A 25804-nucleotide genomic window follows, 5' to 3' on the forward strand; every position below is an offset into this window, starting at 1 on the left:
GGCTCAAGCAATCAGAGGCCAATATTATGAATTAAATCAGGGTCTTCTATAATAGTGCTGTGCACCTATGGCCTATCAAACCAACCAGTCAATCCTGTTTTTTAAATCTGTTGTGACATTATAATGCTCTTTCTAATCAATGCAGAACTGATTCATTTCTAAAGTTCCACGATTGTTTTTTCAAACACATTTTGTTGATCTATCCAACAATAATCATTTATTATGTATTAGCAATTACTTTAGCAGAAGTAGGTTATCTGTTTGAAAATTATATAAAAGGTAAGAACTCACACTTAAAAATGTATTGTATTCTGTGGTATTCAATTTCAGTGCTACATGCACTAGAGAACAGATTTACTATTATGAAATAGCGAATCCCTCTGCTTTTTATTATTTGCATTATTTTACTATGTACCCTTTAAAGTATGCAATTTTGAAACACAGAACAGTCTAATGTTTCTTGCAGTATTGCAATCTAAAATAACTGAAGTTTCCTTCTTTCTTGAAAGCTGTGTCAATGCATCTCACCAGATAGAACAGTGTTTAAAGATTATGCTATTTAAACTTGCTACAGATACTGGTATGCTACTCTCATAAACCTTTTGATTAGGTAGGTTTTTTCTTATCTGTCCATATTTAAAAATCTTATAAAAAGAGAAATATGTTTCACTAAGCCTGATGAGGCATGGGGATGTGCCAGGCTACACTATCAGGACAATACACAAAAACAATTTCCAGAGAACAAGTAGGCTACCCAAAGAAGCAATCTGCCTTGGCTTTGTAGGGCTTACTGGCCCTTCACTAATGGCAATTTAGCCACTAGACTGGCCTATGCAGAAAAATGAGAAAATAGTCTTAGAATAAGTTATCTATGCCAGAGCACAGTTTAGTTAATATAATAAACTAGCCCTTCCAGATTAACAGCTGCACTATAAACAATAGAGTCTTTAAGTGCCTCAGACTGTGCAGTCACATTCCAGTAGGGGGCTCCAAAGCACCAGCAGGAAGGAACTTGACTAGACTGGCTGTCACGGAGGAGTGTCCAGGTATAGACTCTACCTAAAATATTAACCTAGTGCTGCCACTGCTTCGCATCCTTATCCTGTGAGCCCCATGCCTGCTACTACCTGGCTAGCAGGAAAAGACGGTGTGTTGGGAGATGGAATGTGTGGGGTGAGATTTGCCATAGCATAACCTTAACTCTTGTACTTCTGATAGGGGTACGAAATAAGTGGTTGTACCTTCACCTATATTACTCCTAGAGGAACTCTCTGCCACTGTGCAATGCAGAAGTCATGTTAAGAACATAAGAACAGTCATACTGGGTCAGACCAAAGGTCCATCTAGCCCAGTATCCTGTCTTCCGACAGGTGCCCCAGAGGGAATGAACAGGTAATCATTAAGTGATCCATTCCCTGTCGCTCATTCCCAGTTTCTGACAAATAGGGGCTAGGGACACCCTGTCCATCCTGGCTAATACCCATTGATGGACCTATCCTCCATCTAGTTCTTTTTTTAACCCTGTTATAGTCTTGGCCTTCACAAAATCCTCTGGCAAAGAGTTCCACAGGTTGACTGTGCGTTGTATGAAGAAATATTTCCTTTTGTTTCTTTTAAACTTGCTGCCTATTAATTTCATTTGGTGACCCCTAGTTCTTGTGTTATGCGAAGGAGTAAATAACACTTCCTTATTTATTTTCTCCACCCCAATCATGATTTTATAGACCTCTTTCATATCCCCCCTTAGTCATCTTTTTTCCAAGCTGAAAAGTCCCAGTCTTATTAATCTCTCCTCATACGGAAGCCATTCCATACCCCTTATCATTTTTGTTGCCCTTTTCTGAACCTTTTCCAAGTCCAGTATATATTTTTTGAGATGGGGCGACCACATCTGCACACAGGATTCAAGATATAGGCATACCATGGATTTATATAGAGGCATGATGATGTTTTCTTTCTTATTATCTATCCCTTTCTTAATGATTCCCAACATTCCGCTCACTTTTTAAATTGCCACTGCACACTGATTGGATGTTTTCAGAGAACTATCCACAATGACTCCAAGATCTCTTTCTTGAGTGGTAACAGCTAATTTAGAGCCCATCATTTTATATGAATAGTTGGGATTAAGTTTTCCATTGTGCATTACTTTGCATTTATCAACATTGAAGTTCATCTTCCATTTTGTTGCCCAGTCACTCAGTTTTGAGAGATCCTTTTGTAGCTCTTTGCAGACTGCCTGGGACTTAACTATCATTAGTACTTTTGTATCATCTGCAAATTTTGCCACCTGACTGTTTACCCCTTTTTCCAGATCATTTATGAATATGTTGAATAGGACTGGTCCCAGTACAGACCCCTGGGGGACACCACTGTTTACCTCTCTCCATTCTGAAAACTGACCATTGATTCCTACCCTCTGTTTCCTATCTTTTAACTAGTTACCAATCCATGAAAGGGACCTTCCCTCTTATCCCATGACAGCTTACTTTGCTTAAGAGCCTTTGGTGAAAAGCCCATGTTGACTCTTCCCCAACAAATTACCGTCATCTACGTGTCTGACAATTTTGTTCTTTACTATAGTTTCAACCAGTTTGCCCAGTACTGAAGTCAGGCTTACTGGCCTATAGTTGTCGGGATCACCTCTTGAGCCCTTTTTAAAAATTGTCGTCACATTAACTATCCTCCAGTCATTTGGTACAGAAGTTGATTTAAATGATAGGTTACAGACCATGCATCTGATGAAGTGAGCTGTCGCTCACGAAAGCTTATGCTCAAATAAATTGGTTAGTCTCTAAGGTGCCACAAGTACTGCTTTTCTTCTTGCGAATACAGACTAATACGGCTGTTACTCTGAGACTAGTTAGTAGTTCTGTAATGTTTTGCACAGAATTTCCTTTTTCACTGCAGAATTGGTGCTGTAGAGCTCCTGGCACTGCTGGACTTGACAGTGCCTAGCTCCCCAGCCCACAAATAGATGGCACTGCTCGAGGGAGGGGGAGCTGGAGGTTTTCCCGGCAGCTGTGGTTCCCAGCACATCCTGAAGGAAGGAGGCGGCACGTAGGAAAAGCCATTCGAGCCCAGGACCCAGCATCAGTCTGTTTCTCCCTCTGGATCCCTGGGCTCTGCGGGGTAGTGGGTGTGACTGTCTGGGCTGGGGATGCCCCACATCTAGGCTCTGAGGAGGGGAGGGGTGACTATCTGCGTTAGGGGGTGCCTTGCAGCTGGGCTCTGTGGGGTGGGGGTATGATTGTCTGGGGCAGGGTGGGGCTAGACTCTGGAGGCAGAGAGGGCAGAGAAATAGGAACAGGGTTGTCAAAGATTGGTTTTTTTTTAACTCTCTACTCCTGAAGGAATATTTTTGTTGTCTGTATTGTTTCAGACATAGTTGTGGCAGGTATTTTGAAATAAATTACCAAAATAATTGAAACTGGTGTGATTATATAGTGTTATTTTGACAAATAAAATATGCAGAATTTTGAAATATTTGTGCACAGAATTTTTAATTTTTTAGTGCAGAATTCTCCCAGGAGTACTAAATGGTGAATGGTATGTTTGTGCAGACTATGATATGCCTATATACACTGAGGAGAATGTACATATGTAACTGGGGATGTACCTATACATGGATAAACCTGTAGAGTGGGATTTGGAACTGAGTATGGAGATGTTCATGGGTATGTGCCTTGCAGAATAGGATTTTGCTTAATCTTATTGTTCGACTTCTTTTGGTTTGGTTTTTATGTTGCCGCCTCTAACACAAAATGTCACAATCTGATTTTTTTTCCTGTCTCTCCTCCTAACCCATCTCTGTTCCTTCCCTTCTTTACAAGTAGCGACAAACCCACCGTCTTCCCTATCACTTAGCTTTTCATACCGTTTCCTCCCCTCCTCCCCCACAATGGACTCTTTCAGTGCCTTTAGTGGACTTCTTCCTCTATAATATCTCTTAAATGTATGCTTCTCTCTATCCCTACTGCTAAATCCTTAGTTCATGCACAGGACATTTCTCTCCAACTACTGCAACCTCATCTCTCTGGACTCCTTGCATCTGACCTATCCTTACCACTTGTCTATCCAAGAAGTTGCCACTAAATCATCTTTCTCTCCTGCTGCTGTGATCACATCACCCCTCAATTCAAATCTATCAGTTGGCTTCCTCTTTCTCTGCATCAAGTTCAATCACCCCATAAGAACCCATTTTCCACTCAGCTACAGCGAACACTTCCACATCATGGGGTCTCTGAGGAAGGTGGGGACAGAATCTGGCATCAGGGGAAATAATGAGAGAATCTCAGACAGCCCTCCTCTGCCTTTAAAAAAATAAATAAATAAATATTGTAACTTTTGGAAGCTCGATAGAAAGAAGGGAATTGATTGTCTAATCAAATCTACTGTTTCCTTTAAGAGAAAACAAAATGAACAGAAATTTATACGAACAGTAAAAGAAAAGACAATGACTTTACATAAACATAGCTAAATATTCATATTTAATAACTCAGCCTTGCTATCAGAAAACCTTAGAACTGCATTCTCATAGAGCAGCTGCTAAAGTTGGCAGAACCAAAAACAAGAAATGTTTAGAGAAGGAGATTACCAATTTTTGTGCATGTTTTATATGCATAACTCTACTGAATGATGAGCAGACAGATTCTCATCTCAGTTATACTGGTATAAATGCAGAGTAATTCCACAGCTTCATTGACATCAGTGTAACTGAGTACAGAATTTGGCCCAGACTCTGCCATATTGACTAAGGCAAAATTAAAAACTATGGTAAAAATATATTAACATTTTAAACAATATATCTGCAGATAATTCTTCCTTTACCTCCCTTCAAAGTCTGGAGAACCAGGTTCCATGTTTCCCCTATGACTGTTGGTGACACAAGAACTTATTAAAGCATGAAACTGCACTCCTATACATGCTTCTGATAGCCCTAATGTATAGAGGGGAGAAATCAAGACATTCTGGATTTAGAACTTGGCAGAGGAGTGAAAGAAAATCTAACTTGCAAAGATATATTAAGAGTATGGGCCAAATTCTGACCTGACTTACCCCCTCCTCTACTGTGGGTCTGCGAGGGATGTGTATCAGAGCAGAATTTCAACCTTTATGTATTTATAATTCTTTACTCTCTATATAGGGCCTAATCCTGCTTTCCACATGTACCCACAAATACCACTAACAATTATGAGTGTGCAAGGAATGCAGGATCAGGCTGATATTTTGTTACTGATCTGAGTTCAGAAACAGTTTTTAAAGGTGGTTTTCTTTCCAGATATTCTCTTGCAGTTCACCTTTAGCAAACTTTTTTAACATTACCACTTTCTTTTAAAAGAATGTTTCAGCAGGACATGAGAGTTAGTAAACCCATAACGCTAGTGCACACCAGAAAGATTCTTTTAATTGTTTAGGACCAGTTTTTGCCACCCTTATTCATTGTGAATACCCCTTAACTAGTCCCACTGATTTCAGTGGGACTATTTGTGGTGCAAGGCACTAATACTTTGTGTAAGGGTGGGAGAAACTGACCATTCAAAAGGTTAACTTATCATTGCTTTTGATTTGCAGTATAAATCTAGTTTTTTAAACTCTGTTTCCTTAGGTGGGCTCCATTGCCCTTTTAGATAACATATCCTTAGGTAAATTAATGCCTTGTTGGTAGGTTACTGCTTTTTATCCCTGCTATTACAGTGTGACATCAATATCAGTGGTATGATTGCATACAGGTTTGATATTCAAGATAAAAAGAAAAGGCAGTAGAAGACCATTTATGGCCTGGCCCAGAGCAGCAGGACCTTCAAAGGAGCCCCTCTTCACAGACAAGTGTTTTTCTCAGACAGTCTTTGAAGGGAGTAACAGTGAAAACAGCTTCTGAGAGTCCTCTGAAGGTAATACAAATCTCTATATAGAAATTTACAAAGCTCCTTTTGTTGCCTTAAACCTTGTTAATGTAATTTAGTTGGCATTTCACCTGTTAAAGAGAGCTCACCAGACCCTTGTAAATAAATATTGTACTAAGAAAAGGAGTACTAGTGGCACCTTAGAGACTAACCAATTTATTTGACCATAAGCTTTCGTGAGCTACAGCTCACTTCATCGGATGCATTGAGCTGTAGCTCACGAAAGCTTATGGTCAAATAAATTGGTTAGTCTCTAAGGTGCCACTAGTACTCCTTTTCTTTTTGCAAATACAGACTAACACGGCTGCTACTCTGAAACCAAATATTATACTGTTTGCTCTAGAAATTTTGCAAGCACTTTGTTTTCTACCCCAGGGAAAACTTAATCTGAGAACCCAGGCATGCACTGGGACACCACTCTCAATATAATCCCACTCTGGGTGCACTTTGGGGGCACTGAATGGTAGTCTGTTAATACAATGTATTAGAATGACCAGACCTCATCCCTGCTTACATGCCATACATACTTTGCTAGTATGATTTTTTTTTTCAAAAGCCTGCATGTAAAAAAGGGGGGTCTCTTATCACTCAATTACAATATAAAGGGATGTTCCTTTTATACTGTAACTTACTAATATCAGTCATAAGCCATAAGCCATAAGTCAGAGTGACAAAGCCAGAGTTATGCAGGACACGTTAACGAAGTTTCGGTCTCTGTAGGGTGGCATGCATAGCTCTCTCACTACTTTAATGCTCTTGAGTAATTCAGCCAACCAAAATTCATGCCAATAAAACCCACAAACCACACTTAACCCTCATGTGTTCTCCGTATACCACCCATTTCACAGTAAAATTTATTAGAGACATGTTTTAGAGAGTTTTTAAGAATTTTTACTTGGACTACATGTTGCCTTTGGGCTTGACTTCACTGCAGTGTTAGCTTGAGTTATCTACACTCAGGTTAAAGTGGCCACACTGCAAAAGTATGCTTGTGCTGCACTGAGTGATTGGATTAGCAACACAGACTAGTTGCATTCCCACTGTGCTACTAACTCGAGCATCAGCTGCACTCACGCTTCAATCCAGACCCACTGACAGGCCAACTAACTGGAGCTTAAAGCACCACCTAAATCAAGCTAGAGATTTTGGTATGTGGACAGGAGTCAGGTTAGGGGCAACACTCAAGTTACAGCATGAGCTAACAGTGCAGTGAAGACAGGTGCTCAGTTACCATATGTTCCAATAAATCACCTCTATGAATGACCTAAAATAGCTTTTTGATCAGACTTCAAAGTTGTAACATTTTAATTTATATCTCAGGCTACTCCAAGGCTAGAAACAAGAACCGTGTATCACATTGAAAAGCTGAGAATCTCCCCCCTTTTAATGGCATTTATTTCCCATTTCTGTTATGGTTATAAGGTATCAGGACTCAGAGTCTCCATCTGCTGTGTTACTGCAGTCAAGCTAGTCTAGTGACATCACCCAAAAACAATGGGAGGGGGGCCACTGAGTACATTGTATCCATTCCAAGAGCTTTGCCAATCCCAGCTGAAGAACTAGTTATTTAGGGAGGGGGTCAAACTTTCAGGAGGACAATATGCTAAAACAGGCTTTTAAAGTAAAACAACTAAATGTGTTACCTGGTTGGGATCCTGAAGTCTACGTTTGTGCCTATTTTATAAGCCACCTGTAAAGCTGTGGAGCCCACCACTCTCTGGATGACTCCTCGGGAGGCAGCTTTATCTAGCTGGAACTGAGAAATCAGGTCGTAACCTACAAGAAACAAATATGCACAGCTAGACATGATTTCTTTATTTTTAAGTGAGCATTGAAAAATCACGGAGCTGAACGTAACCTGATTGCAATGTCTAAACAGCAGTTTTTTCCTGAAAAGTTTTTACTTGCCTGGCAAGTCATCTTCGTCAGTCCTGATTGGTGGGCAGAGGTCGGTCTTTTGGTTAGAGCTGAACGTGACTGGGAACCCTTCAAAGAAAAGCGAACATATCATTCTTCTTCATCACAGGATGGAAATTGTCTGAAATTGTCCAGCTAAGGGAATTAATATGAATTAAGTAAAGTAATATGAGCATAATGGCCATATACTGGACCCACTAAAGCTGATGAGCATCTGCTTTTTGAAGTCTCCAAATTTAACAGAATCGTTTGATGGCTGATTTACTTGTACATTTTTTTGTTTAAGTCTTTAAATTAGAAAAGGGTTGTAATTCTCCCTTCCTCAGCACTGTTTGTGAATTGCAGCTGTCCCATGTATCTTGCAATATATGGAGGGTTGGTCCAGAACCTTTGGTGGTTTAAGCAAAGTTTTTAAAAATACCAGTTAGTTCAATCTACTGTCTCCCTAACTCAAAGCCATCCTCACACTAGGTGAAGTGGCTGTTGAGAAGGGAAGTTGTTGGCATCCACTCCTTCTTCTTTGATATTCCAGGTGTTCCCACCCACATCCTTGCCATGTTTGATCAAATAACAAGCCCTAGTGAAGCATAAGGTTGGGGCCAAAGAGACTTGCAGGCTCTCTTTATTGACATGAACAAGAGTGTAAAAGAAATTTTCTTGGGAAACCAAATACATGTCTCACTTTCTAAATACTGTCTATTTAAAAGTATTGCTGCAAGCATTGGGGGCTGGGGGAGGAGAAAGCAGTCCCCTATCTTAAAGAAGTAAAAAAGCAAAATAAACATTTGCTGGAAAGAGCTCTATCCAAGCCTAACATCTAGTCAAACTGGAAAATGTTACTAAAGTTCGGATGGTGAAGAAAGGTGCATGCAAGTTGGAAGGAGCTACCTTCCCAGCCCACAGAAAGCCTCTTGTCTGCTGAAAGGACTCAACCATAAATGTGGGTTTCCTTCTCACAACATAGACATAAAGAAAAACTTCAGGTTGACATTTTACACCTTAGAAATGGCTTATTCTATATCACTGAAACAGATATGGGGCTGACATCCAGTCACTTATGCTTGATGGTCAGCTAATACAGTGGATCCAGTTTGTTGCCACATCTACCAGAAAAACCTTTAACTAGAGGTGCAGAAGGATTTTTTTATTGCATCCAGTCCTTAGTATCCATTTCCAGATTGTGATCCTCACCTTAGAAACGTATTTACTTTCTGGTCAGTTTAGATGGCAAGAAGATAAACAAGAACAATCAGACAATGACAGGAAGATGGAGAGTGTAACCCAAATGGCAGATTTAAAATACCAGGCTGTGAAAGACATCACTCGCTCTAAATTCTCCTTCTTGCTTTCACTCTCTCACACACACGTTTTTAGTTCCATGTCTAAGTGATGTCTAGCTATTGAGGGGTTTTAGCTGCGACTAAAACTCTCTGGATTATCAAACAAAATACCAGTGAAATGAAACACAGATAAAGGATAGACCCTTACTTGTTTGCTGCTGGACGTTGGCTGACACCAGAGCCCACAGAAAACTATACGTGTACAAGAAAACAGGAGCTTGCCTGTGAACAGAAAGAAAACTCAAACATGAATTTACAGCTCCGGATATATCATGTGATCCACCTTCAGTTCTTGATCAAACATATTAAATAAATACATGACTTAGGGATTGCTAACACTTGGCAAGCAAACCCTTTTAGAGTTAAGCTTTTTATTTTTATCAGTGCAACAAAATGTGCCTATGATGTTATCTCAGTTTCCATTTCTTACATATAAAACTGTCATAAAAATAAAAAAATAGGGAAGACAGCAGGCAAAGACAGTTTTAAATGCTACCAATTAATCACTTTCTCTGTCATCTGTTAATTACTGATGACTTACAAATGCCATTTGCTCTCTTACCAATTACTCTTCATTTTCTCTGCTGGTTCTCTTCAGCTCTATCATGTGAGTATTTGGGATGTATATTTATGTCCTGTGCGCTCCTGTAGTTAATCCCATCAAAGAGCATATGAATGAGTGCAGATTCAGCTCTTTCTGCCCCATACGGGACTTCAGAAGGGAATGAGGCTCTGTCTGCTGGGGCTGCTTTAATCCTGCAGAGGGAAGGAGGTGGGGGCTGGACAGCTTGTGTGTCCTGATGGGGTCTGAGGGCGGTTCTCAGGAACTAGCTGGGATATGAAAAAGCAATGAGAGTGGAGGAAAGGATGCTGTTCATGCCATCTTTGGAGTGGGGATGTGGTGAGGAAACATAAGTTAGACAATGCCACCCACTGAGTGGCAGGGTCTGCTGGGTGAGGGAAGCCAATGAAAGAGAAATGTGTTAAGGAGTCTTGAAGAAACAGGTGGCCCAATGATGTGTATGTTTTGACAGTTCTGGGAATTAGGATAAGGTTGAACTACCCCTAACCCTGGAAAGAAGAGCCTTTCATTTCTCACTGACTTCCTCACTAGACTGTCCCAGCTAGACCCTGGGAGGTGTGGCAAAAGATTCTTCTGAACAGAAGCAGTCATTTTAAAGTTGGTTTCATTGCTTTAACTAGAACGTTGCCAAAGTATACACATTACATAGCTAAAGAGACTGCAGTTCCTCTGTCCTAGTTGATAAGCAGTTTTTGCTAGAGACCATTTATTTTATGTTTTCAGACATATAAATATTTGCTTATATGGTTGCAGAGAGTGAGAGGGACTGAAGCTTATATATATGGAAAGGCGGAGTCAAAGAGCACGAGCAGCTAGGAGACTCTGATATTTACTGCTGATCAACAGTTAGAATTTGGTATGGAAAGGCAGAGTCAGATTGGGCCAGTGTATGGCAATGTGGCCTACTAGCATGTCTATCAAAGTGCTAGCTTGAGGTTCTCAGGTTTCATTTTTTAAAAAGCAAGTCTCTAGTGGTTGTGGTTCCAAACAAAAAAAAGTGAATGGTGCATAACCAATGCAATGACGTCTGCCTGAGTCTGCCAAGAGCCTGAAGCTATAGCTCTGGAAATTATGAACTTCCCCATTCATCTCAATGAGACGCAACTCAGATGTCCAGGAATGATCATTTAAATGGTAATGTGAACTATTCCATACCTTGTGTAAGGGAAAGTCACAGATGTACACAATGTACTGAGTGATGGCTCATTTTGGTATCCCAAATAGGTGGCCTTTGGAAAGTACCGTTGCTTATTTTGTTTTCCCCAGTCAAAAGGGAGTCAGATCCCAGCAGAGTCTGTGGACATATTCAAACCCCAGTGACGGGGAGCCACGCTCAAGTGGCTCAGAGGAGCTCAGGAAACATATGGTCACATTCTGAACATCTGTACAATCTACTGTTAGAGGTACTTATTCTGACAATTCACATGGATGGAGTTTATTGTGTGGGTGGAGCTCAGAAGAGAACTGCCACCCTTTCCCCCACAAATCCAACCCCTTCAGCAGGTATACAGGCTGAAAAGAAAAACACAGGAGACATACCCCAAATGGCCTGGGCTTGAAAATCTTCCCTCTGTTCCACTGCATACACAAACTCTTAGAATATAAAAAAAAAAAAACTCATTAAAAGGTGTCAATTTGCTATGATTTGTGCATTTTGATAAGTCTGCATTACAAACCAAAACACACAACCTGGATGTACTTCCTGATTAATTTAACACAATAATACTTAGCACTTTTCAATGTGCTTTACAAGCATTAACTGATTAGCTTCACTATATTCCTATGACCTAGTAAGTATTATCCCCATTTTACACACGTGTAAATTGAGGCAGAGAGAATACAAGTCCTGCCCAATGCCACAGAGAGCGTCAATGCCAAGCTAGTACTAGAAGTTAGAAGTTCCTACTGCCCAGACCTCTGCTCAGGTCATTTTAACAGCTACCTCTGTCTTTTTATTGATTACGCAAGCATAGATTTTTTTTCAGAAAAATCCCAGTATTCAGCGAGGGCCTATCACTCAGGCATTCTCCAGTAAAGTACTAACTACTATTTTTTTAAAAGTAGATTTATTAAGTAGCATATAACGTGGTGCCTGAAAAGACCACTGCATCCTCACAGACCTGCTGTGCAGTGAAATTACTCATAGAATTAGTCTCTAGCAATGCCATTACTGCACTGTGCTGCCTTTCTATGGACATTTTTCCATCCTACTTTTCTGACTTTTTGTCCATATCCTCACATACAACTTGTGGTGAGGTGTATATTCCGTGGCTTAAGGGAGGGCTAGTGGGAAACAGGAAATACTCTAGTGGGCACCAGTTTCCACTGCAGGTATAAAAAAAACCTTGTAACTGACAAAAGATGCTCCAGCTAAAGACAGGAGGCTTTCAGAAGGTGCAATGTGCACAAACCAAAAAGACCTACAAAGGTTTCCATCAGAACAAGTCATTAAATACAGCAGAGAACAGAGATCTTCTGTTAAGTCTCAGGCTAAATGTAGTAAGGGATGGTTGGATTAAACCATTTCCTAAATTTTACTGTTTGACTGAAGAAGCTGGGTGTTACTGGCTTTTATGGTTGGGGAAAACTTTTTGGGAAAGACTAAGTGAATTTGTTTTTCCCCAGTAAAGTATTTGGGGCATATCCTGAAATCCTGAGGAGAAGGGAATTAGAACTCTCCTTTGGGATCAGAGTAGCAGAAGGAACAAAAGCCCAGTTTGGTCTGTTATAGTGGTGACTTTAACAAGTGAGTGGTAGTCACTGGAAGGAGTGGTGGTTGCTCCCTGGCGGCTCCTCCACTCTGTCCCATTTCCATAACTCTGTAATGTTGCGGGGGTGGGGAGTAGTCTCCTATTTGTCCTACTCTACGTGGAATGCTAACTCTGTCCTGATGAGGCACTTTGCTTTTCAATTTAGCCTTCGTACTTGCCTTTTAACTTTAGCTTCCAAATGCCAAATTTTCAAAGCTAGGCATGTAAACTGAGGGCGCAAATAAGTAATTATGACCCAGATAGCTATTTTGCTGTAAATTTATGGATGGCCCCGAATAGTATTAACTTTTGCTTATTCTCTCCTGATTGCTGTGACCTTCTATTCTCTACACACTATAAAGCGAACTAAAAAAAATTTGTTACTGCTTTTTATTCTCCTTATTCTACTGCATAGATAACTTTCCTCATCTGTCTTTTGATTTCAATTGTTGTACCACAGTATTCTTGTCAGCAAGTTAAGGAAGTATGGGCTGGATGAATGCACTACAAGGTGGGTAGAAAGCTGGCTAGATTGTCGGGCTCAACGGGTAGTGATCAATGGCTCCATATCTAGTTGGCAGCCGGTATCAAGTGGAGTACCCCAAGGGTCGGTCCTGGGGCCGGTTTTGTTCAATATCTTCATAAATGATCTGGAGGATGGTGTGGATTGCACTCTCAGCAAATTTGCGGATGATACTAACTGGGGGGAGTGGTAGATACGCTGGAGGGGAGGGATAGGATACAGAAAGACCTAGACAAATTGGAGGATTGGGCCAAAAGAAATCTGATGAGGTTCAATAAGGATAAGTGCAGGGTCCTGCACTTAGGACGGAAGAACCCAATGCACAGCTACAGACTAGGGACCGAATGGCTAGGCAGCAGTTCTGTGGAAAAGGACCTAGGGGTGACAGTGGACGAGAAGCTGGATATGAGTCAGCAGTGTGCCCTTGTTGCCAAGAAGGCCAATGGCATTTTGGGATGTATAAGTAGGGGCATAGCGAGCAGATCGAGGGACGTGATCGTTCCCCTCTATTCGACATTGGTGAGGCCTCATCTGGAGTACTGTGTCCAGTTTTGGGCCCCACACTTCAAGAAGGATGTGGATAAATTGGAGAGAGTCCAGCGAAGGGCAACAAAAATGATGAGGGGACTGGAACACATGAGTTATGAGGAGAGGCTGAGGGAGCTGGGATTGTTTAGCCTGCAGAAGAGAAGAATGAGGGGGGATTTGATAGCTGCTTTCAACTACCTGAAAGGGGGTTCCAAAGAGGATGGCTCTAGACTGTTCTCAATGGTAGCAGATGACAGAACGAGGAGTAATGGTCTCAAGTTGCAGTGGGGGAGGTTTAGACTGGATATTAGGAAAAACTTTTTCACTAAGAGGGTGGTGAAACACTGGCATGCGTTACCTAGGGAGGTGGTAGAATCTCCTTCCTTAGAGGTTTTTAAGGTCAGGCTTGACAAAGCCCTGGCTGGGATGATTTAACTGGGAATTGGTCCTGCTTTGAGCAGGGGGTTGGACTAGATGACCTTCTGGGGTCCCTTCCAACCCTGATATTCTATGATTCTATGATTCTATGATCAGACTCCTAGTGTAAACAGGTGCAACTCCCCTGACTTCAGTGAATTTGTTCCTGCTTATATCATGTTTCTAATTGTATCTAAATGTCCTGACGGCTAAAAAATACCTATGTATGATTTGAGGGATTGCATTTCTGAAAGTTCTACTCATTATTACTCATTCTAAGAGTTGGGATATCTTGGACCTGAGAGTATTCTCACTGAAATCAGTGGCAAAACTTGCACTGACATCAAGTGCCTTCTAATTAAAACCCCACAAATAATTAAGCTAACATCTGGAAGTAGAAGCTAATTGAATTGCCAGTGAAAGTATAATCGTTGTCAGACTCTAGCACATCATTGGAGGGTAACAAATAATTTACTATCCAATAAATTCTTACCTTCATTATAAAAATATACTTTTCTGTCCAAAGTTGTATGAAATTTGGCATGGGAGGGAAAGCAGCTTTCTCTAAACTGACAGATTCTAATCTTTGTAAAGATCAAATGGCTTATTTCTAGGATAGGTCAGTGTGGAAAATCTGGAAACATATGAGGCCAGATTTTTATTTCCTTTACACAGAAGCCCGTCTAGAGTAACTTCAGTGAAATGTCACTGAAATCAGTCTGTAAATTCAATTTCTACCACAAAGTCATCTTTAAAAATAAACGAAAAATATCAGTGAAATGTTTAAAGGGCAAAAGTAAATGAAATACATAAACTGGAGCCAGTTTAACTGTTTCCATGCCTCTCTGTCCTTCGGATCTTAACAATTCCTTTTTGATGATGGAACCTGCAGTTCCCATGCCTTTGAATGAAAATCCAGATTGTGTTACCTTTTCTAGGTCAGAAGATATGTACTTTGTCTCCAGGGGTGCCAGACAGTCATTATCCTCTAATGTTACAGTGAGTAATTCCAATTAACTTAAATACATCAACATTTATTTACTAGAGGAATTAAAGAGAAAATTAAAAGAAAATAGATGTTAAGCAGAATATAATCAAAGCCATGCTAAGATGAAAATAAACACAGCTAGGCTGCAGCAGAGGACTGAAGTCTGATCTCACTTATAATGGTTTGACATCAGCGTAACTACATTGACTTCAGTGGATTTACTCTTTACACCAATGTCAGAGAGGTCAGAAACAGACTCTGCATGGCTATGTGTTGGTGTATATGAATATGAGCAATTTAAAATGTACCAAGGAATTATTTAGTAATAATACTAAAAAATTAGTGAGTCAGCTTGCAAATTCCCTCACTAAGCACTGGTCTCTTAAATCACAAGTCAAAGAATAGCCTGTGCACATGAATTTTCAAAATATTTCCAAGAATTTTCAGTTACATTTTAACACGTCTTCCTGAATCTTTACCTTATTTATCATGCTGCCCCCATTTCCTCCCCTTGTGTGTTGTTTGAGAATGCCACAGACACAGCAAAACATCAGTTCAGAGGAGGTTCTTATAAATCCCAACAGGATAGGGAAATAATAAAATATTAAATTAATAAAATATTTTAAACACATTTAAATTTAAGCCAGACTCATGATACATGATCACAAATTATAATGCTTATGAGCAGGGCCCTGTGTACTCTATGGCACAAAGAACTGAATTCCATGGTACAAACCCCTAAATGCTGCCGCAACACTAATTTATTTTACCATCATGAATTACTCTTTGAGTGAAATCCTGACTTCATTGAAGTCAATGGCAAAACTCCTACTAATTTCAATGTGTGTTTCACCCACAATTCCTCCCCCCACTCCACACAAATGTACACACAACTATGGCTCATAGTTGCAAGTAGTCAATGAGGTGAAGTTAGTGTGTGATTATTTCAGACAGTGATTATTTTTGCAGATGGATTTTCTGGGACACTTTCCAGAAGGCTTATTTCCACTCCCTACGTCTTGCCCACCACATAATTGTCCTGGTGGTCTGGCTCCTTTCCTCACTATTCCCCCTGAGACACTAGGGAGAAGGGCAGCTTTGTAACCAGCTTTTGTGGCTCATGTGTCCACCTCTGTAGGCCTCAGCTGCTGCACTGTTCTCCAGATAACTCAGCCGGCTCCCCACACTACCAAGCTGCCAGCTGGATCTCTGACCCTCTACTGCCTGGCTCGGTGGAACAGAGTAGGAAAGATGCACTTTAGTCCAATTAACTCCCTCTTGTGGAGACAGCCCAAGAGCAAAATGCAGCTGCAGACAAGTCCCAGCAGGGCAGGGAGACAAAAAACAAAATGCGAGGTGCTTGGTTGCAACAAAAAGGCAAATTCCTTAGGGAAAAAAGACAGATTCAACAACTGAAGCTCTCATGGGGATAAATAGGGAAGTTCAGACTTCTTCTACCTGTTGTTTCATAGTTGTACCTCTGCAGACTCAGGTAGGCATGTATTATGTACACTCATTCATGTTTTCTACTCTGTCTTGACAACCAGAAGGGTAGACACACAACTTTGTTTTAAAAAGAAAGCTGAGTTTCAGATGCACAATTCCTCAACAAGGTGTAAACCCAGAAGCAAATTCCACAGAATCACAGAACTCAAAGAACCTTGCCTATAATTTATAAAAGTATATATTTTTGTTTGCAAGTTAAATGAGGTATTAAAAACAATTCTGTTAATATTTTAAATTTTAAAACTGTTCTATCCCTTATAAGAAACATAACGTATCTAAAATAATTTTTCCAGTTTACATATTCTCTAACTACTTAATATGAATAATACACAGGCAAAATATTGCAAAGCATGATTCTTATAACTTATAGGTATGCAGTCATTCATATTAAGAGAAAAAGGACCAGATTCTGTTCTCACTTATACCTGTGTAAATCAGGAATAACTCTATTGTCATCAATATACTTACACGAACATGGAAGTATTATGATCAGAAATTCACTGAGGTGAAGCTAAGGATAGGGGAAATTTGCTAAAATTAATTTTGCCTTCTTAATTTGTTTCTCAATCATTTTACTGTTATGTTGCTGGCTCCTGTGGCTGCTTTTGTCTCTCCCAGGGTTTCATTTGGAGCTGTATGGACTCAACAGCAATTAGTAGTTTAGACTTCTGTTTTCCAGTGTAGGCCCTTCCTTTCCATGTGGCTGCAGTCTGGCAGGTCTTCTAGCTTTGAGTCATATAGGTGATAATTGGGAGTAGAATATTATTCTCAGTTATTTGGTCTTCTCTGTCACTGGTTCCTTGAACAATTTTTATTTTTTTTTATTTTTTTGCCTTCAATTTAAATATAGGCATGTACAAACCAAGAAGGGACATCTTTCTGCATGAAAAGGAAAAGCCAATGTGCTAATGAGATTTAAAGGACTGCACAGATGTAGTCTCATGGTAAAGGTTTGATTTTTTTCTACATTATATATTTAAAACCAAGTATTCTACTGTACCAACAGTAAAAGCCAGAAAACATACACAAAATAAGTTCCATCAGAATCAGCAATAATCTTCATAGTGTTCCTGTCACTGGTGTTCCTTCTCTTCAGTCTCCTTTGCTCTTGTAACAGGTGGTTGCATTTCTACAACTTGGACAACTAGAGTTTATAAGAAGAGAGACGGGGGAACAAGTCCATGTGGACTTATTTGAGGAAGTTTATGACCCCTGGGCATGTTAGGGTCAAGTTGTATAATAACTCCAAGAAAGAAAGTCTCTGTCTCTGTTTATATGACATAATATGTATCTATTGGCAACTTAGAGAATGACCCTGATCCTGTACTGAGCTCTCTGCAAGCAGTCCACTGGACCCTGGCAAAGACATGTTGACTTCAGTAGGGGCTCTGTAAGGGTGGAAGGGTCCATCCACATGAAACTTAGTGCAACATTATCATTATTTTATATATAATTATTATTAATAATTATTACTATTATTATAAGCAGTACTCCGAAGCTTCTTGATATTTTCCACTTTAAAACACCTATTTTCAGTTACTTATAACTTTTTGGCCAAACTTTATCCTTTTGGGGCCACATTGGATTTCCAAAATTGTATGGAAGGCCGGTTAGGAGAGGCTGTGTCTCCCCAAACAGCCAGGCGTGGCCCGACCCCGCCTCCTATCTGACCCCCCCCCCCCCCCGCTTCTCACCCCCTGACAGCTCTCTGGGACTCCTGCCCCATCCAACCCCCCCATTCCTCTGACGGCCCCCCGGGACTCCTGCCCCATCCACCACACCCTGCTTCCTGCCCCCTGACCACCCCCAGACCTTCTACCCCTGACTGCCCCCTGCCGCCCTATCCAACCCCCCCCCCATTCTTGACTGCCCCCCGGGACCCCTGGCCCATCCAACTCCTCTGTTCCCTGCCCTCTGACAGCCCTGAACCCTATCCACACCCCCGCCCCCTGACCACAGCCCCCGAACTCCCATGCCCTCTATTCAACCCCCCCACCCCCTTACCACGCAGTCTGGAGCACTGGTGGCTGGCGGCCGGAGCATCGGCTCAGGCAGGGGCTTTGCAACTGCGCAGCCTGGCCGCCCAGAGCGTTGCGCTGGCGGTGAGGTGAGGTGAGGCTGCAGGGGAGGGGGAACAGCAGGAGAGGGGCCGGGGACTAGCCTCCCAGGCCAGGAGCTCAGGGGCCAGGCAGGAGGGCCGTAGTTTGTCCACCTCTGCACTAGGGTGTAGGGGTACCTGAGGACACTGGGGGAGAAGGGGCAGAAAGGTATATAACCATTAAAGCACACTCATCTTCAGAACCTGGAATTGTCCCCATGAGTTTTGAGTCCCAACATTCCTTTGCTGTCAGCAAATAGCTATTGAACCCCCTGGCAATATATGTTTCTCATTCTCCTCTAGTGGCTTTTCCATGTGGAGGATAACAGACTACTGCTGTTACCAGTTATCCTGTTAACTTAAGTGGCAGAGGTCTGTCCTAAAGACCTGCAGCTTCCAATGCTGATAATGAACCATGTGGGTATCAATATGGTTTAACGTGCTGGAATTTCTGGAAGTTTTTTTGTTTGCTTTTTTAAATATTTAGAAAATTCCGTACAAAAGTTAGGGTTGCTAAGTCAAGCACTCAAAAGTTAGGCAATGCTAGACTGAGGTTGCCCGTGCAACCTTAATTTGGCCCCATGGCGTGCATGCTTCATTCACTGCACAGAATAGATAGTGTTCAGCAAATGAATCAGGGTTATGTAGTGAAGGAGGCTGTTCTTCATAAGACCCCGGCTTCATATACTGCAGAATTTGTAAGGTGTGTAGTGACAGAGGCAGGGAATGGTGAAAAGATAAAAGATGATCTCCTAGTAGCTGGATGCTGTCCTGAGGGAATTGGATTCTATTCTTGTCTCTTACATAAAGCTTCCATGTGATGCTAGGTAAGTCACTTAAATGAAGTTTTCCACAGGTGGTCCCACTGATTGCATTCCTCATTTTCTGGGTGGCTGTCTTGAGTCCTTGTGGCCTGACTCATAGAAGCACTAAGCACTTACAGCTGCAACTTAAGTGAATGGGAGCTGTGCCCTAAAATGATATAGATGTGCTATAAAAATGCTAAGTACTCTAAAAAATCAGGTGTTAGGTACTTCAAGTTGGGCACCCAAAATTAGTGAATACTTGAAAATGTTGGCCTTAACCTCTGTTCTTCAGTTCCCCATCTATGAAGTGGGGTGAGAATACCACCTATTTTCATAGAGCTCTTATAAACATAAATGTATTAATGTTTGCACAGTGCTCAGATACTATGGTTGTGAGTAAGGCTATGATTTTTTCACAGAGACTGCAGAACTTCCAGCGACCTCCGTGACTTCAGCCCACCGCAGCCAGGAGCTGTTGGGTGCCCCTGCCACCTGGTGAGGGTACCCCGGAGCTCCTGGCCACCTCGGATGGTGTGGGGACCCCGCAGCTGAGCTCCCCATTTTGTCATGGATATTTTTAGTGAAGGTCACAGACAGGTCACGGGCTTCCATGAGTTTTTCTTTATTGCCTGTGACCTGTCTGTGACTTTTACTATAAATATCCGTGACAAAATTTTAGCCTTAGTGAAGAGTATCACAGAAAAGTTAATGAGAAAATTAATAATTCTGTATTCAATGCAGGGCTTGGAAGGAGTGCAGAACACACTGAATGGTGAAAATAAAAATATTAGAGAGCTACCCATTCAATGTGCACCATTTAATCTGTGCACTGAGGGCACATCTATACAGCAAGTCTCAACACAGGTTGACACCATGGGGCTTGTGGGGCTCACGCTACAGTGTTAAAAATAGCTGTGTAGATGTCATGAATGGGGCTCTGAAGTCCACCCTCATCCCTAAGCCTCAGTGCCTGAACTGTGAAGTCTACACTGCTATTTTTAGGGCTCTGAGACTCGCTACCACTTGCTGTGTAGACATACCCTGAGAGTGTGCTTGAGTGACCTTGAGCCTGTGTCCATTGAATTCTATGCTAAAACTCCCTTTGACTACAATAGACCAGGATCAGGCAATGAATTAGGCCAGGGTCCTGTGGAAAAATTAGGATGTAATTGTGTAATTAAAGATTTTATCATAATGCATAGGTACCAGGGAGGTTGAATTAAGGCAATCTTAGAATTGGCATTTCCTAACTTTTCAGTGCTTGACTTTGCAACCTTAACATTTTTTGCATACAGTTTGTTTTTAGTTTTGAATATAATTTGTTATTTGTTTTGCAGTAACACTTATGAGTCCCAATCATGTTTCAGGACCCCATTACGCTAGGTGCTGTCCAAACACAGAACAAAAGGTTTGTCCCGACCCTAAAGGGTTTCTAATCTAAGTATAAGATGAAAGGCAATATGTGGGTACAATAAACAGACAGAAAAAGCTCAAGGGAACAATGAGACAATACTTATAGACATCCTAAGGAGTAGTCACAGCACAACAGCTGCCTAATCACTGTTGAGATTTTGTGGCATCGCAGCACAGGTGAGTTGCAAGGAAGGATTTGAAAGAGGACAATTAGGTGGCTTTATGGATGTTTACTGGAGCTCCTCCCAAGCATGAATGTCAACATGGGAGAAAGCACAAAGGTGCTTGTTTCAAAATTTAACTACTAGACAATGAAGGCTGATCTCATTGGCAGAGTGGAGGGGGGAGCTGATCCCTCAATAGTCTATGAGAGATAAGTAAGGTGGGGATAGGCTGTGACTGGCCTTGAAAAATTAAGACAGGTTGTTGTGGTGGTGGAGGAGGGGGAGCCAGTGTAGGAATGCAAAGAGATGAGTGACGTGGTCAAAGTGACAAGCTGGGGAAATAATCTTTATATTTGCATTTTGAAGGCATATGAGTGGAACAAGCTAGGATTTGCTGAGCCTTGAGAGGAGGAGATTGGAGAAGTCAAGATGTGAGATACTGAAGGCCAGAAGAGGAATTTTATCTGTGTGTATGGAGATGAAAGGTTGGATCTTAGATATGTTGTACAGGAAGAAGCAGCAAGTTTTGAACACAGCCTGGATATGGGGATCTAGCGTGTATCATGATCAGTGAAACTGGGTTCGGAGGGCCCATGTTTCTTGGGGGGACTGTTAGTGAGAGATACCTGGGAATGTGGGAAGTTAGGCTAGAAGCTATTCAGCCACAGGGACAGAACAGTGCACAGGGTTTTTTAAAAGTTCCGCTTGTTCAGCTTAACCTGAATTCAGCTTCTCTTTGTGAATGAAACACAGAGGGAGAGCCAAGTCACACATAATGTGTAGGATCACAGCCTATATTTCTCCTATAGATTCAGTGCCTGATTCTCCATTACCTTGTACTTTGTGAATGAATATAAAGAGGGTTTCCAATACCGTGAGTGAATAGAGAGAAATCTGATTTGGTAGCACTTTATACCCACTTTGCAAAGGTATAAATGGCTATTTATGGTGGAAGCAGGGCCGGCTCCAGGCACCAGCTTTCCAAGCAGGTACTTGGGGCAGCATTCAGAATGGGATGGCAGTCCATGTCCCGCGGTGGCAATTCAGCGGCAGCTCCGCCGCTCTTGCAGGGGTGGCAATTCATCAGCGACTGTTTGGGGCTGCAAAATTGGTAGAGCCACCCCTGGGTGGAAGATTGTGACTAATCACTGTTAGGATATAGATATTTCAGGCCTGTCTGCAAAGGCCTGTACTTTAAGAATGTAGGTATATGTTTATCATTTAGCTAGTAAAAGATGTATACAAGAACGAATCTGTGTAAGGGCCTTCTCTCACTGTGACAGTCTGAGGCCCTGTTCTTAGGCCAATGCCTTTGGCTAAGCTGCAGAGGCAGCCATAAGCTGGGAAGCGTATGGTCACATCCTCACATTCCAAACTAGTCAATATGGGGCTGTTAGGAACGTGATCCGATCTATCACCTCCAGAGAAAGGGAAGAGCCTAGAAGATGTAAAAGGAAATTTAGGTTGATAGTTTTCTGTCTGGTAAGAACTCACTTATCAATAGACACAGTCTTTATAGCTGTTGTTGTGAAATCCTCACTTCTGTATTGTTTTGTCATTATAGTTCCCACTTCGCTATTGTTTATTGGCATGGTCTCTGTCTGGTTCTGTGATGGTCTGCTGTATAATTAATTTTGCTGGGTGTAAACTAATTAAGGTGGTGGGATATAATTGGTTAGCTAATCATGTTACACTATGTTAGGATTGGTTAGTTAATTTCAGTAGAATGATTGGTTAAGGTATAGCTAAGAATATTACTATATAAATTAGGGGCAAACAGGAAGTAAGTTGGGATTCTAAAATAAGGAAAAAGGAACTTGGATTTAAGCTTGCTGGAAGTTCACCCCAATAAACATCGAATTGTTTGCACCTTCGGACTTCGGGTATTGTTGCTCTCTGTTCATGCGAGAAGGACCAGGGAAGTGGGAGAGTGAAGGAATAAGCTCTCTAGCAATCACGTCTTCAATTGTTTAATCTAACAGCTAGAGCAGACAAGGTAGGGCCAGCCTTTATGTATTCAGAACAAACAGATATTGAAGTCTGCAAGGTGTTTCAGAGATGTCTTCTTTGAATTTAAAGGAAATCCACAGGGTTGAGAGCTTAAAGAACTCTCCTTAAAAAAATAAATAAGAGAGAGAGAGGGTGAACCAGGAGACTGTTCATCAGCTTGATACATTTTAAACTTTGATGGCTTTATATAAGACTGGTAAACAGTTTGCTACAGCTCAGATAAGAAGGAATGTAAATTGGCTATAAATAAAAACAGTTCAGCTATCTATCTTGAGGGACAGCGCTCTCCATCTTGGATGCAATGTCCTGAACCACATTGCATTAGTAGAAGTTTTGTTTTTCCTGATGTCATGTGATAATTAGTCACCTACTCCAGGTGTCACAGAACTTGTCTTACTACCGTCTCTTTTTTTTTTTTTTTTTTTGGTTGGTTGGTTGGTTGGTTGTACAAGCAAACATACATTGTTACTACTATTACCATATTTCTTTCCTTTTGACATTGGTGGAAATTTTTTGCAAAGTGAATTATGAAACCTAGCTGAGAAATGTTCTCATCCAAGAAATCCAAATGGTATGGCCTTTATTTGTTCTTAGAATGTTTTCTATGTAGGTTTGAGGAGTGCATTTTTTTTACTATCATTTATACTGTAATATATACCAAAAGTTTCTACTATCACCCTCACATGCTACCAAAACAAAATTCCTGTGAATAATGTTAACGTCCTAAAACTAAAAATTACATAGAATTTTGATTTTTTTCAGAATTTATCTGACTAAATATATGCATTGAGATATAGGTACTCAACAATATTCTGTACATTTTTATTTTTCTTTTTAATCTAAACAGTTTATAACCTGCAGCCACAGTATAACTTGGAGGGAAGATTACTAACAATAGTCAACAAAAGTAAGGCTAACACAAAAATATCAGGAAAGTGATTGTGGAAATTTGACTGAGACTATGGTCAATAATTCAAGGCTTAACAAACTGCTAATGAAAAGTAAATGGCAATATTCTACTATTTTTCTATGCACAGAATTCCCACTGATGTCAATAGGAGTTTTGTAGAAAAATTGAGGATAAGTTTATCCTAAAAACTGCTGTCTTCATCTGAGATTCCAAACACATTTTTCTGCATATTGGTAATTTTCACTGAGTTAAGGAAACACTACATTGTATGCTGTAGTCATTCTGTGAGGAGGACCAATTACGGTAAAGATGTATACTGTAAAAAGTCTAAATGGTACAAAAAACAAGTTGTATGTTGGAGAAGGCAGTCAGTAGCTCAGAGGATTAACAATGGAATATGAATTCTATCACTTCTGGCTAATGGTCTGATTCAAGCTTGTCTCAAAGTGAACAAAAGTTGTTATAATCTGATGTCATTTAGCCTGTTTCAAATGAATTAAGTATCTCAGTCCAGCACCTAGCAGATAAACATCCACATCACAAAATTAGCCCCACTTCTGGCAGTCTTAGAAGAGAACCAAGGACTAATTGAGCACAGACAATGAGTTACCTTATCACCCCTATATGAGATCCCTCCAGGTTCAGGATGGGGTGGGAGGAGGAAGTGCCATTCTTTAATACTGCTGGCCAAGCAGTACAAGTTTTGAGGATGTCTATTTATCCTCAAATCTCCAGACTTCAGTCTCCAGGGTTGCCAATCCAGCACCTTTCAATAGCATCAAAAACATATGAAAACCCTAAATATAAATATAGATAGATATACATGCTCTGAACAGTGTGGGAGATTCCTAGTTCGGTTAGAATGTCACCCTTGCAAGGGCATGTCATTTTTATTTGTTTTTACACCATTGACTCTTTTATATTTGAACCTGCACACTCTAAGTCTTTTCTGGGCCAAATCTTCTAATGTTCATCCACCTGACTGAAGAGCACAACTATCCCAAGCAAGTATGCAAGTAAAGGTGCATGTATGTAACTGGACACATGCATCAGGAGCTGCAAGCACCTATGAAAGTCATGGACACTTTTGAAGATTTGGCCATTAATGTATTTCATTTATTAGAAAGTGCTTAGGACACTCTTACAGATAGATGTCTTTTAAGTATATTTATTAATAGCACCCACAGGGAGCTATGTAGCAGTCCTGGAGCATGGATATGCAAACACAACTGACTGCCACATTCAGCAAATAAAAACAGGAGGACATTTCTAAAGCAAAGTGTCACCCAGGATGACTGCTTTCTCTCAGAGACATTCCTCTGAGTACTTCAGTTTCTCCAGTGTAATTGGGAACAGTACTCTAGGACACAGAACCCACTTTTAGAGGTGGTGCAGCATAGATCGGTACAGAATGTTGTCAGGTTCTGAAAATTTCAGGAGTTTTCTCAGCAACTTTCCCATTTTCAGATTACCTGTATCTTTGTCTTCTCCATCACCCTATCAGATGCTATCTTTGTGACGTTTTTCCAGACTGAGGTCAGGTCTGTATTAGAAACTTTTGCCAGTACAGTAAGGTTGGTTAGGTATCCGGGGGGCGGAGTGTTACAACATTTTTATGCCTGCAAAAGCCCCACCATACAGTCATACCAACAAAAAAGTGCTATTCTCCCTTCTGTCCAATAGGTGGAGTTTTACAATCACTAATACTCAGTTTTTCAATTAGTTATTTAGACATTGTCTTGGGTTTTACCTGGTATATCAGTTATTTAACATTAATTATGTAAAGTAATGTATTGCATGGATTACTAGATAGCCCTTTCCATCTTTATGTACTGTGGAGCCTATTGAGGGTCACAGCCAAAGCCAGTTCAGAAAGGTGCAGAATTATTATTACTACTATCAGACTAAAGGGAATTAGTGCTGACAATATCAAGAATTAAATTTT

The 25804-nt window shown here is 40.9% G+C and overlaps 1 protein-coding gene and 1 long non-coding RNA gene across 3 annotated transcripts in view; both read right to left on the reverse strand.

The window, feature by feature from the left end:
- Window positions 1-9909, reverse strand: part of COL9A1 (collagen type IX alpha 1 chain) — a 102727-nt gene extending 92818 nt beyond the window's left edge. For both annotated transcript variants that reach the window (XM_073336363.2, XM_073336366.1), the window contains exons 1-4: window positions 9726-9909; window positions 9312-9385; window positions 7815-7892; window positions 7550-7682 (exon numbers count right to left, since the gene is read on the reverse strand). In XM_073336363.2, coding sequence (XP_073192464.1) covers window positions 7550-7682; window positions 7815-7892; window positions 9312-9385; window positions 9726-9739 — 299 coding nt within the window. In that variant the 5' untranslated portion in view covers window positions 9740-9909. The remainder of the gene's footprint in view (window positions 1-7549; window positions 7683-7814; window positions 7893-9311; window positions 9386-9725) is intronic.
- A 5540-nt stretch (window positions 9910-15449) lies between these two features.
- LOC140908692 (uncharacterized) overlaps window positions 15450-25804 on the reverse strand; it is a 62958-nt gene continuing 52603 nt past the window's right edge. Inside the window, exons 4-5 of the long non-coding RNA XR_012157957.1 lie at window positions 24470-24625; window positions 15450-15519 (exon numbers count right to left, since the gene is read on the reverse strand). This is a non-coding gene — a long non-coding RNA (uncharacterized LOC140908692). The remainder of the gene's footprint in view (window positions 15520-24469; window positions 24626-25804) is intronic.

The sequence above is a fragment of the Lepidochelys kempii genome, chromosome 3 (genome assembly GCF_965140285.1).
Source record: "Lepidochelys kempii isolate rLepKem1 chromosome 3, rLepKem1.hap1, whole genome shotgun sequence".
NCBI classification, from domain to species: domain Eukaryota; kingdom Metazoa; phylum Chordata; order Testudines; family Cheloniidae; genus Lepidochelys; species Lepidochelys kempii.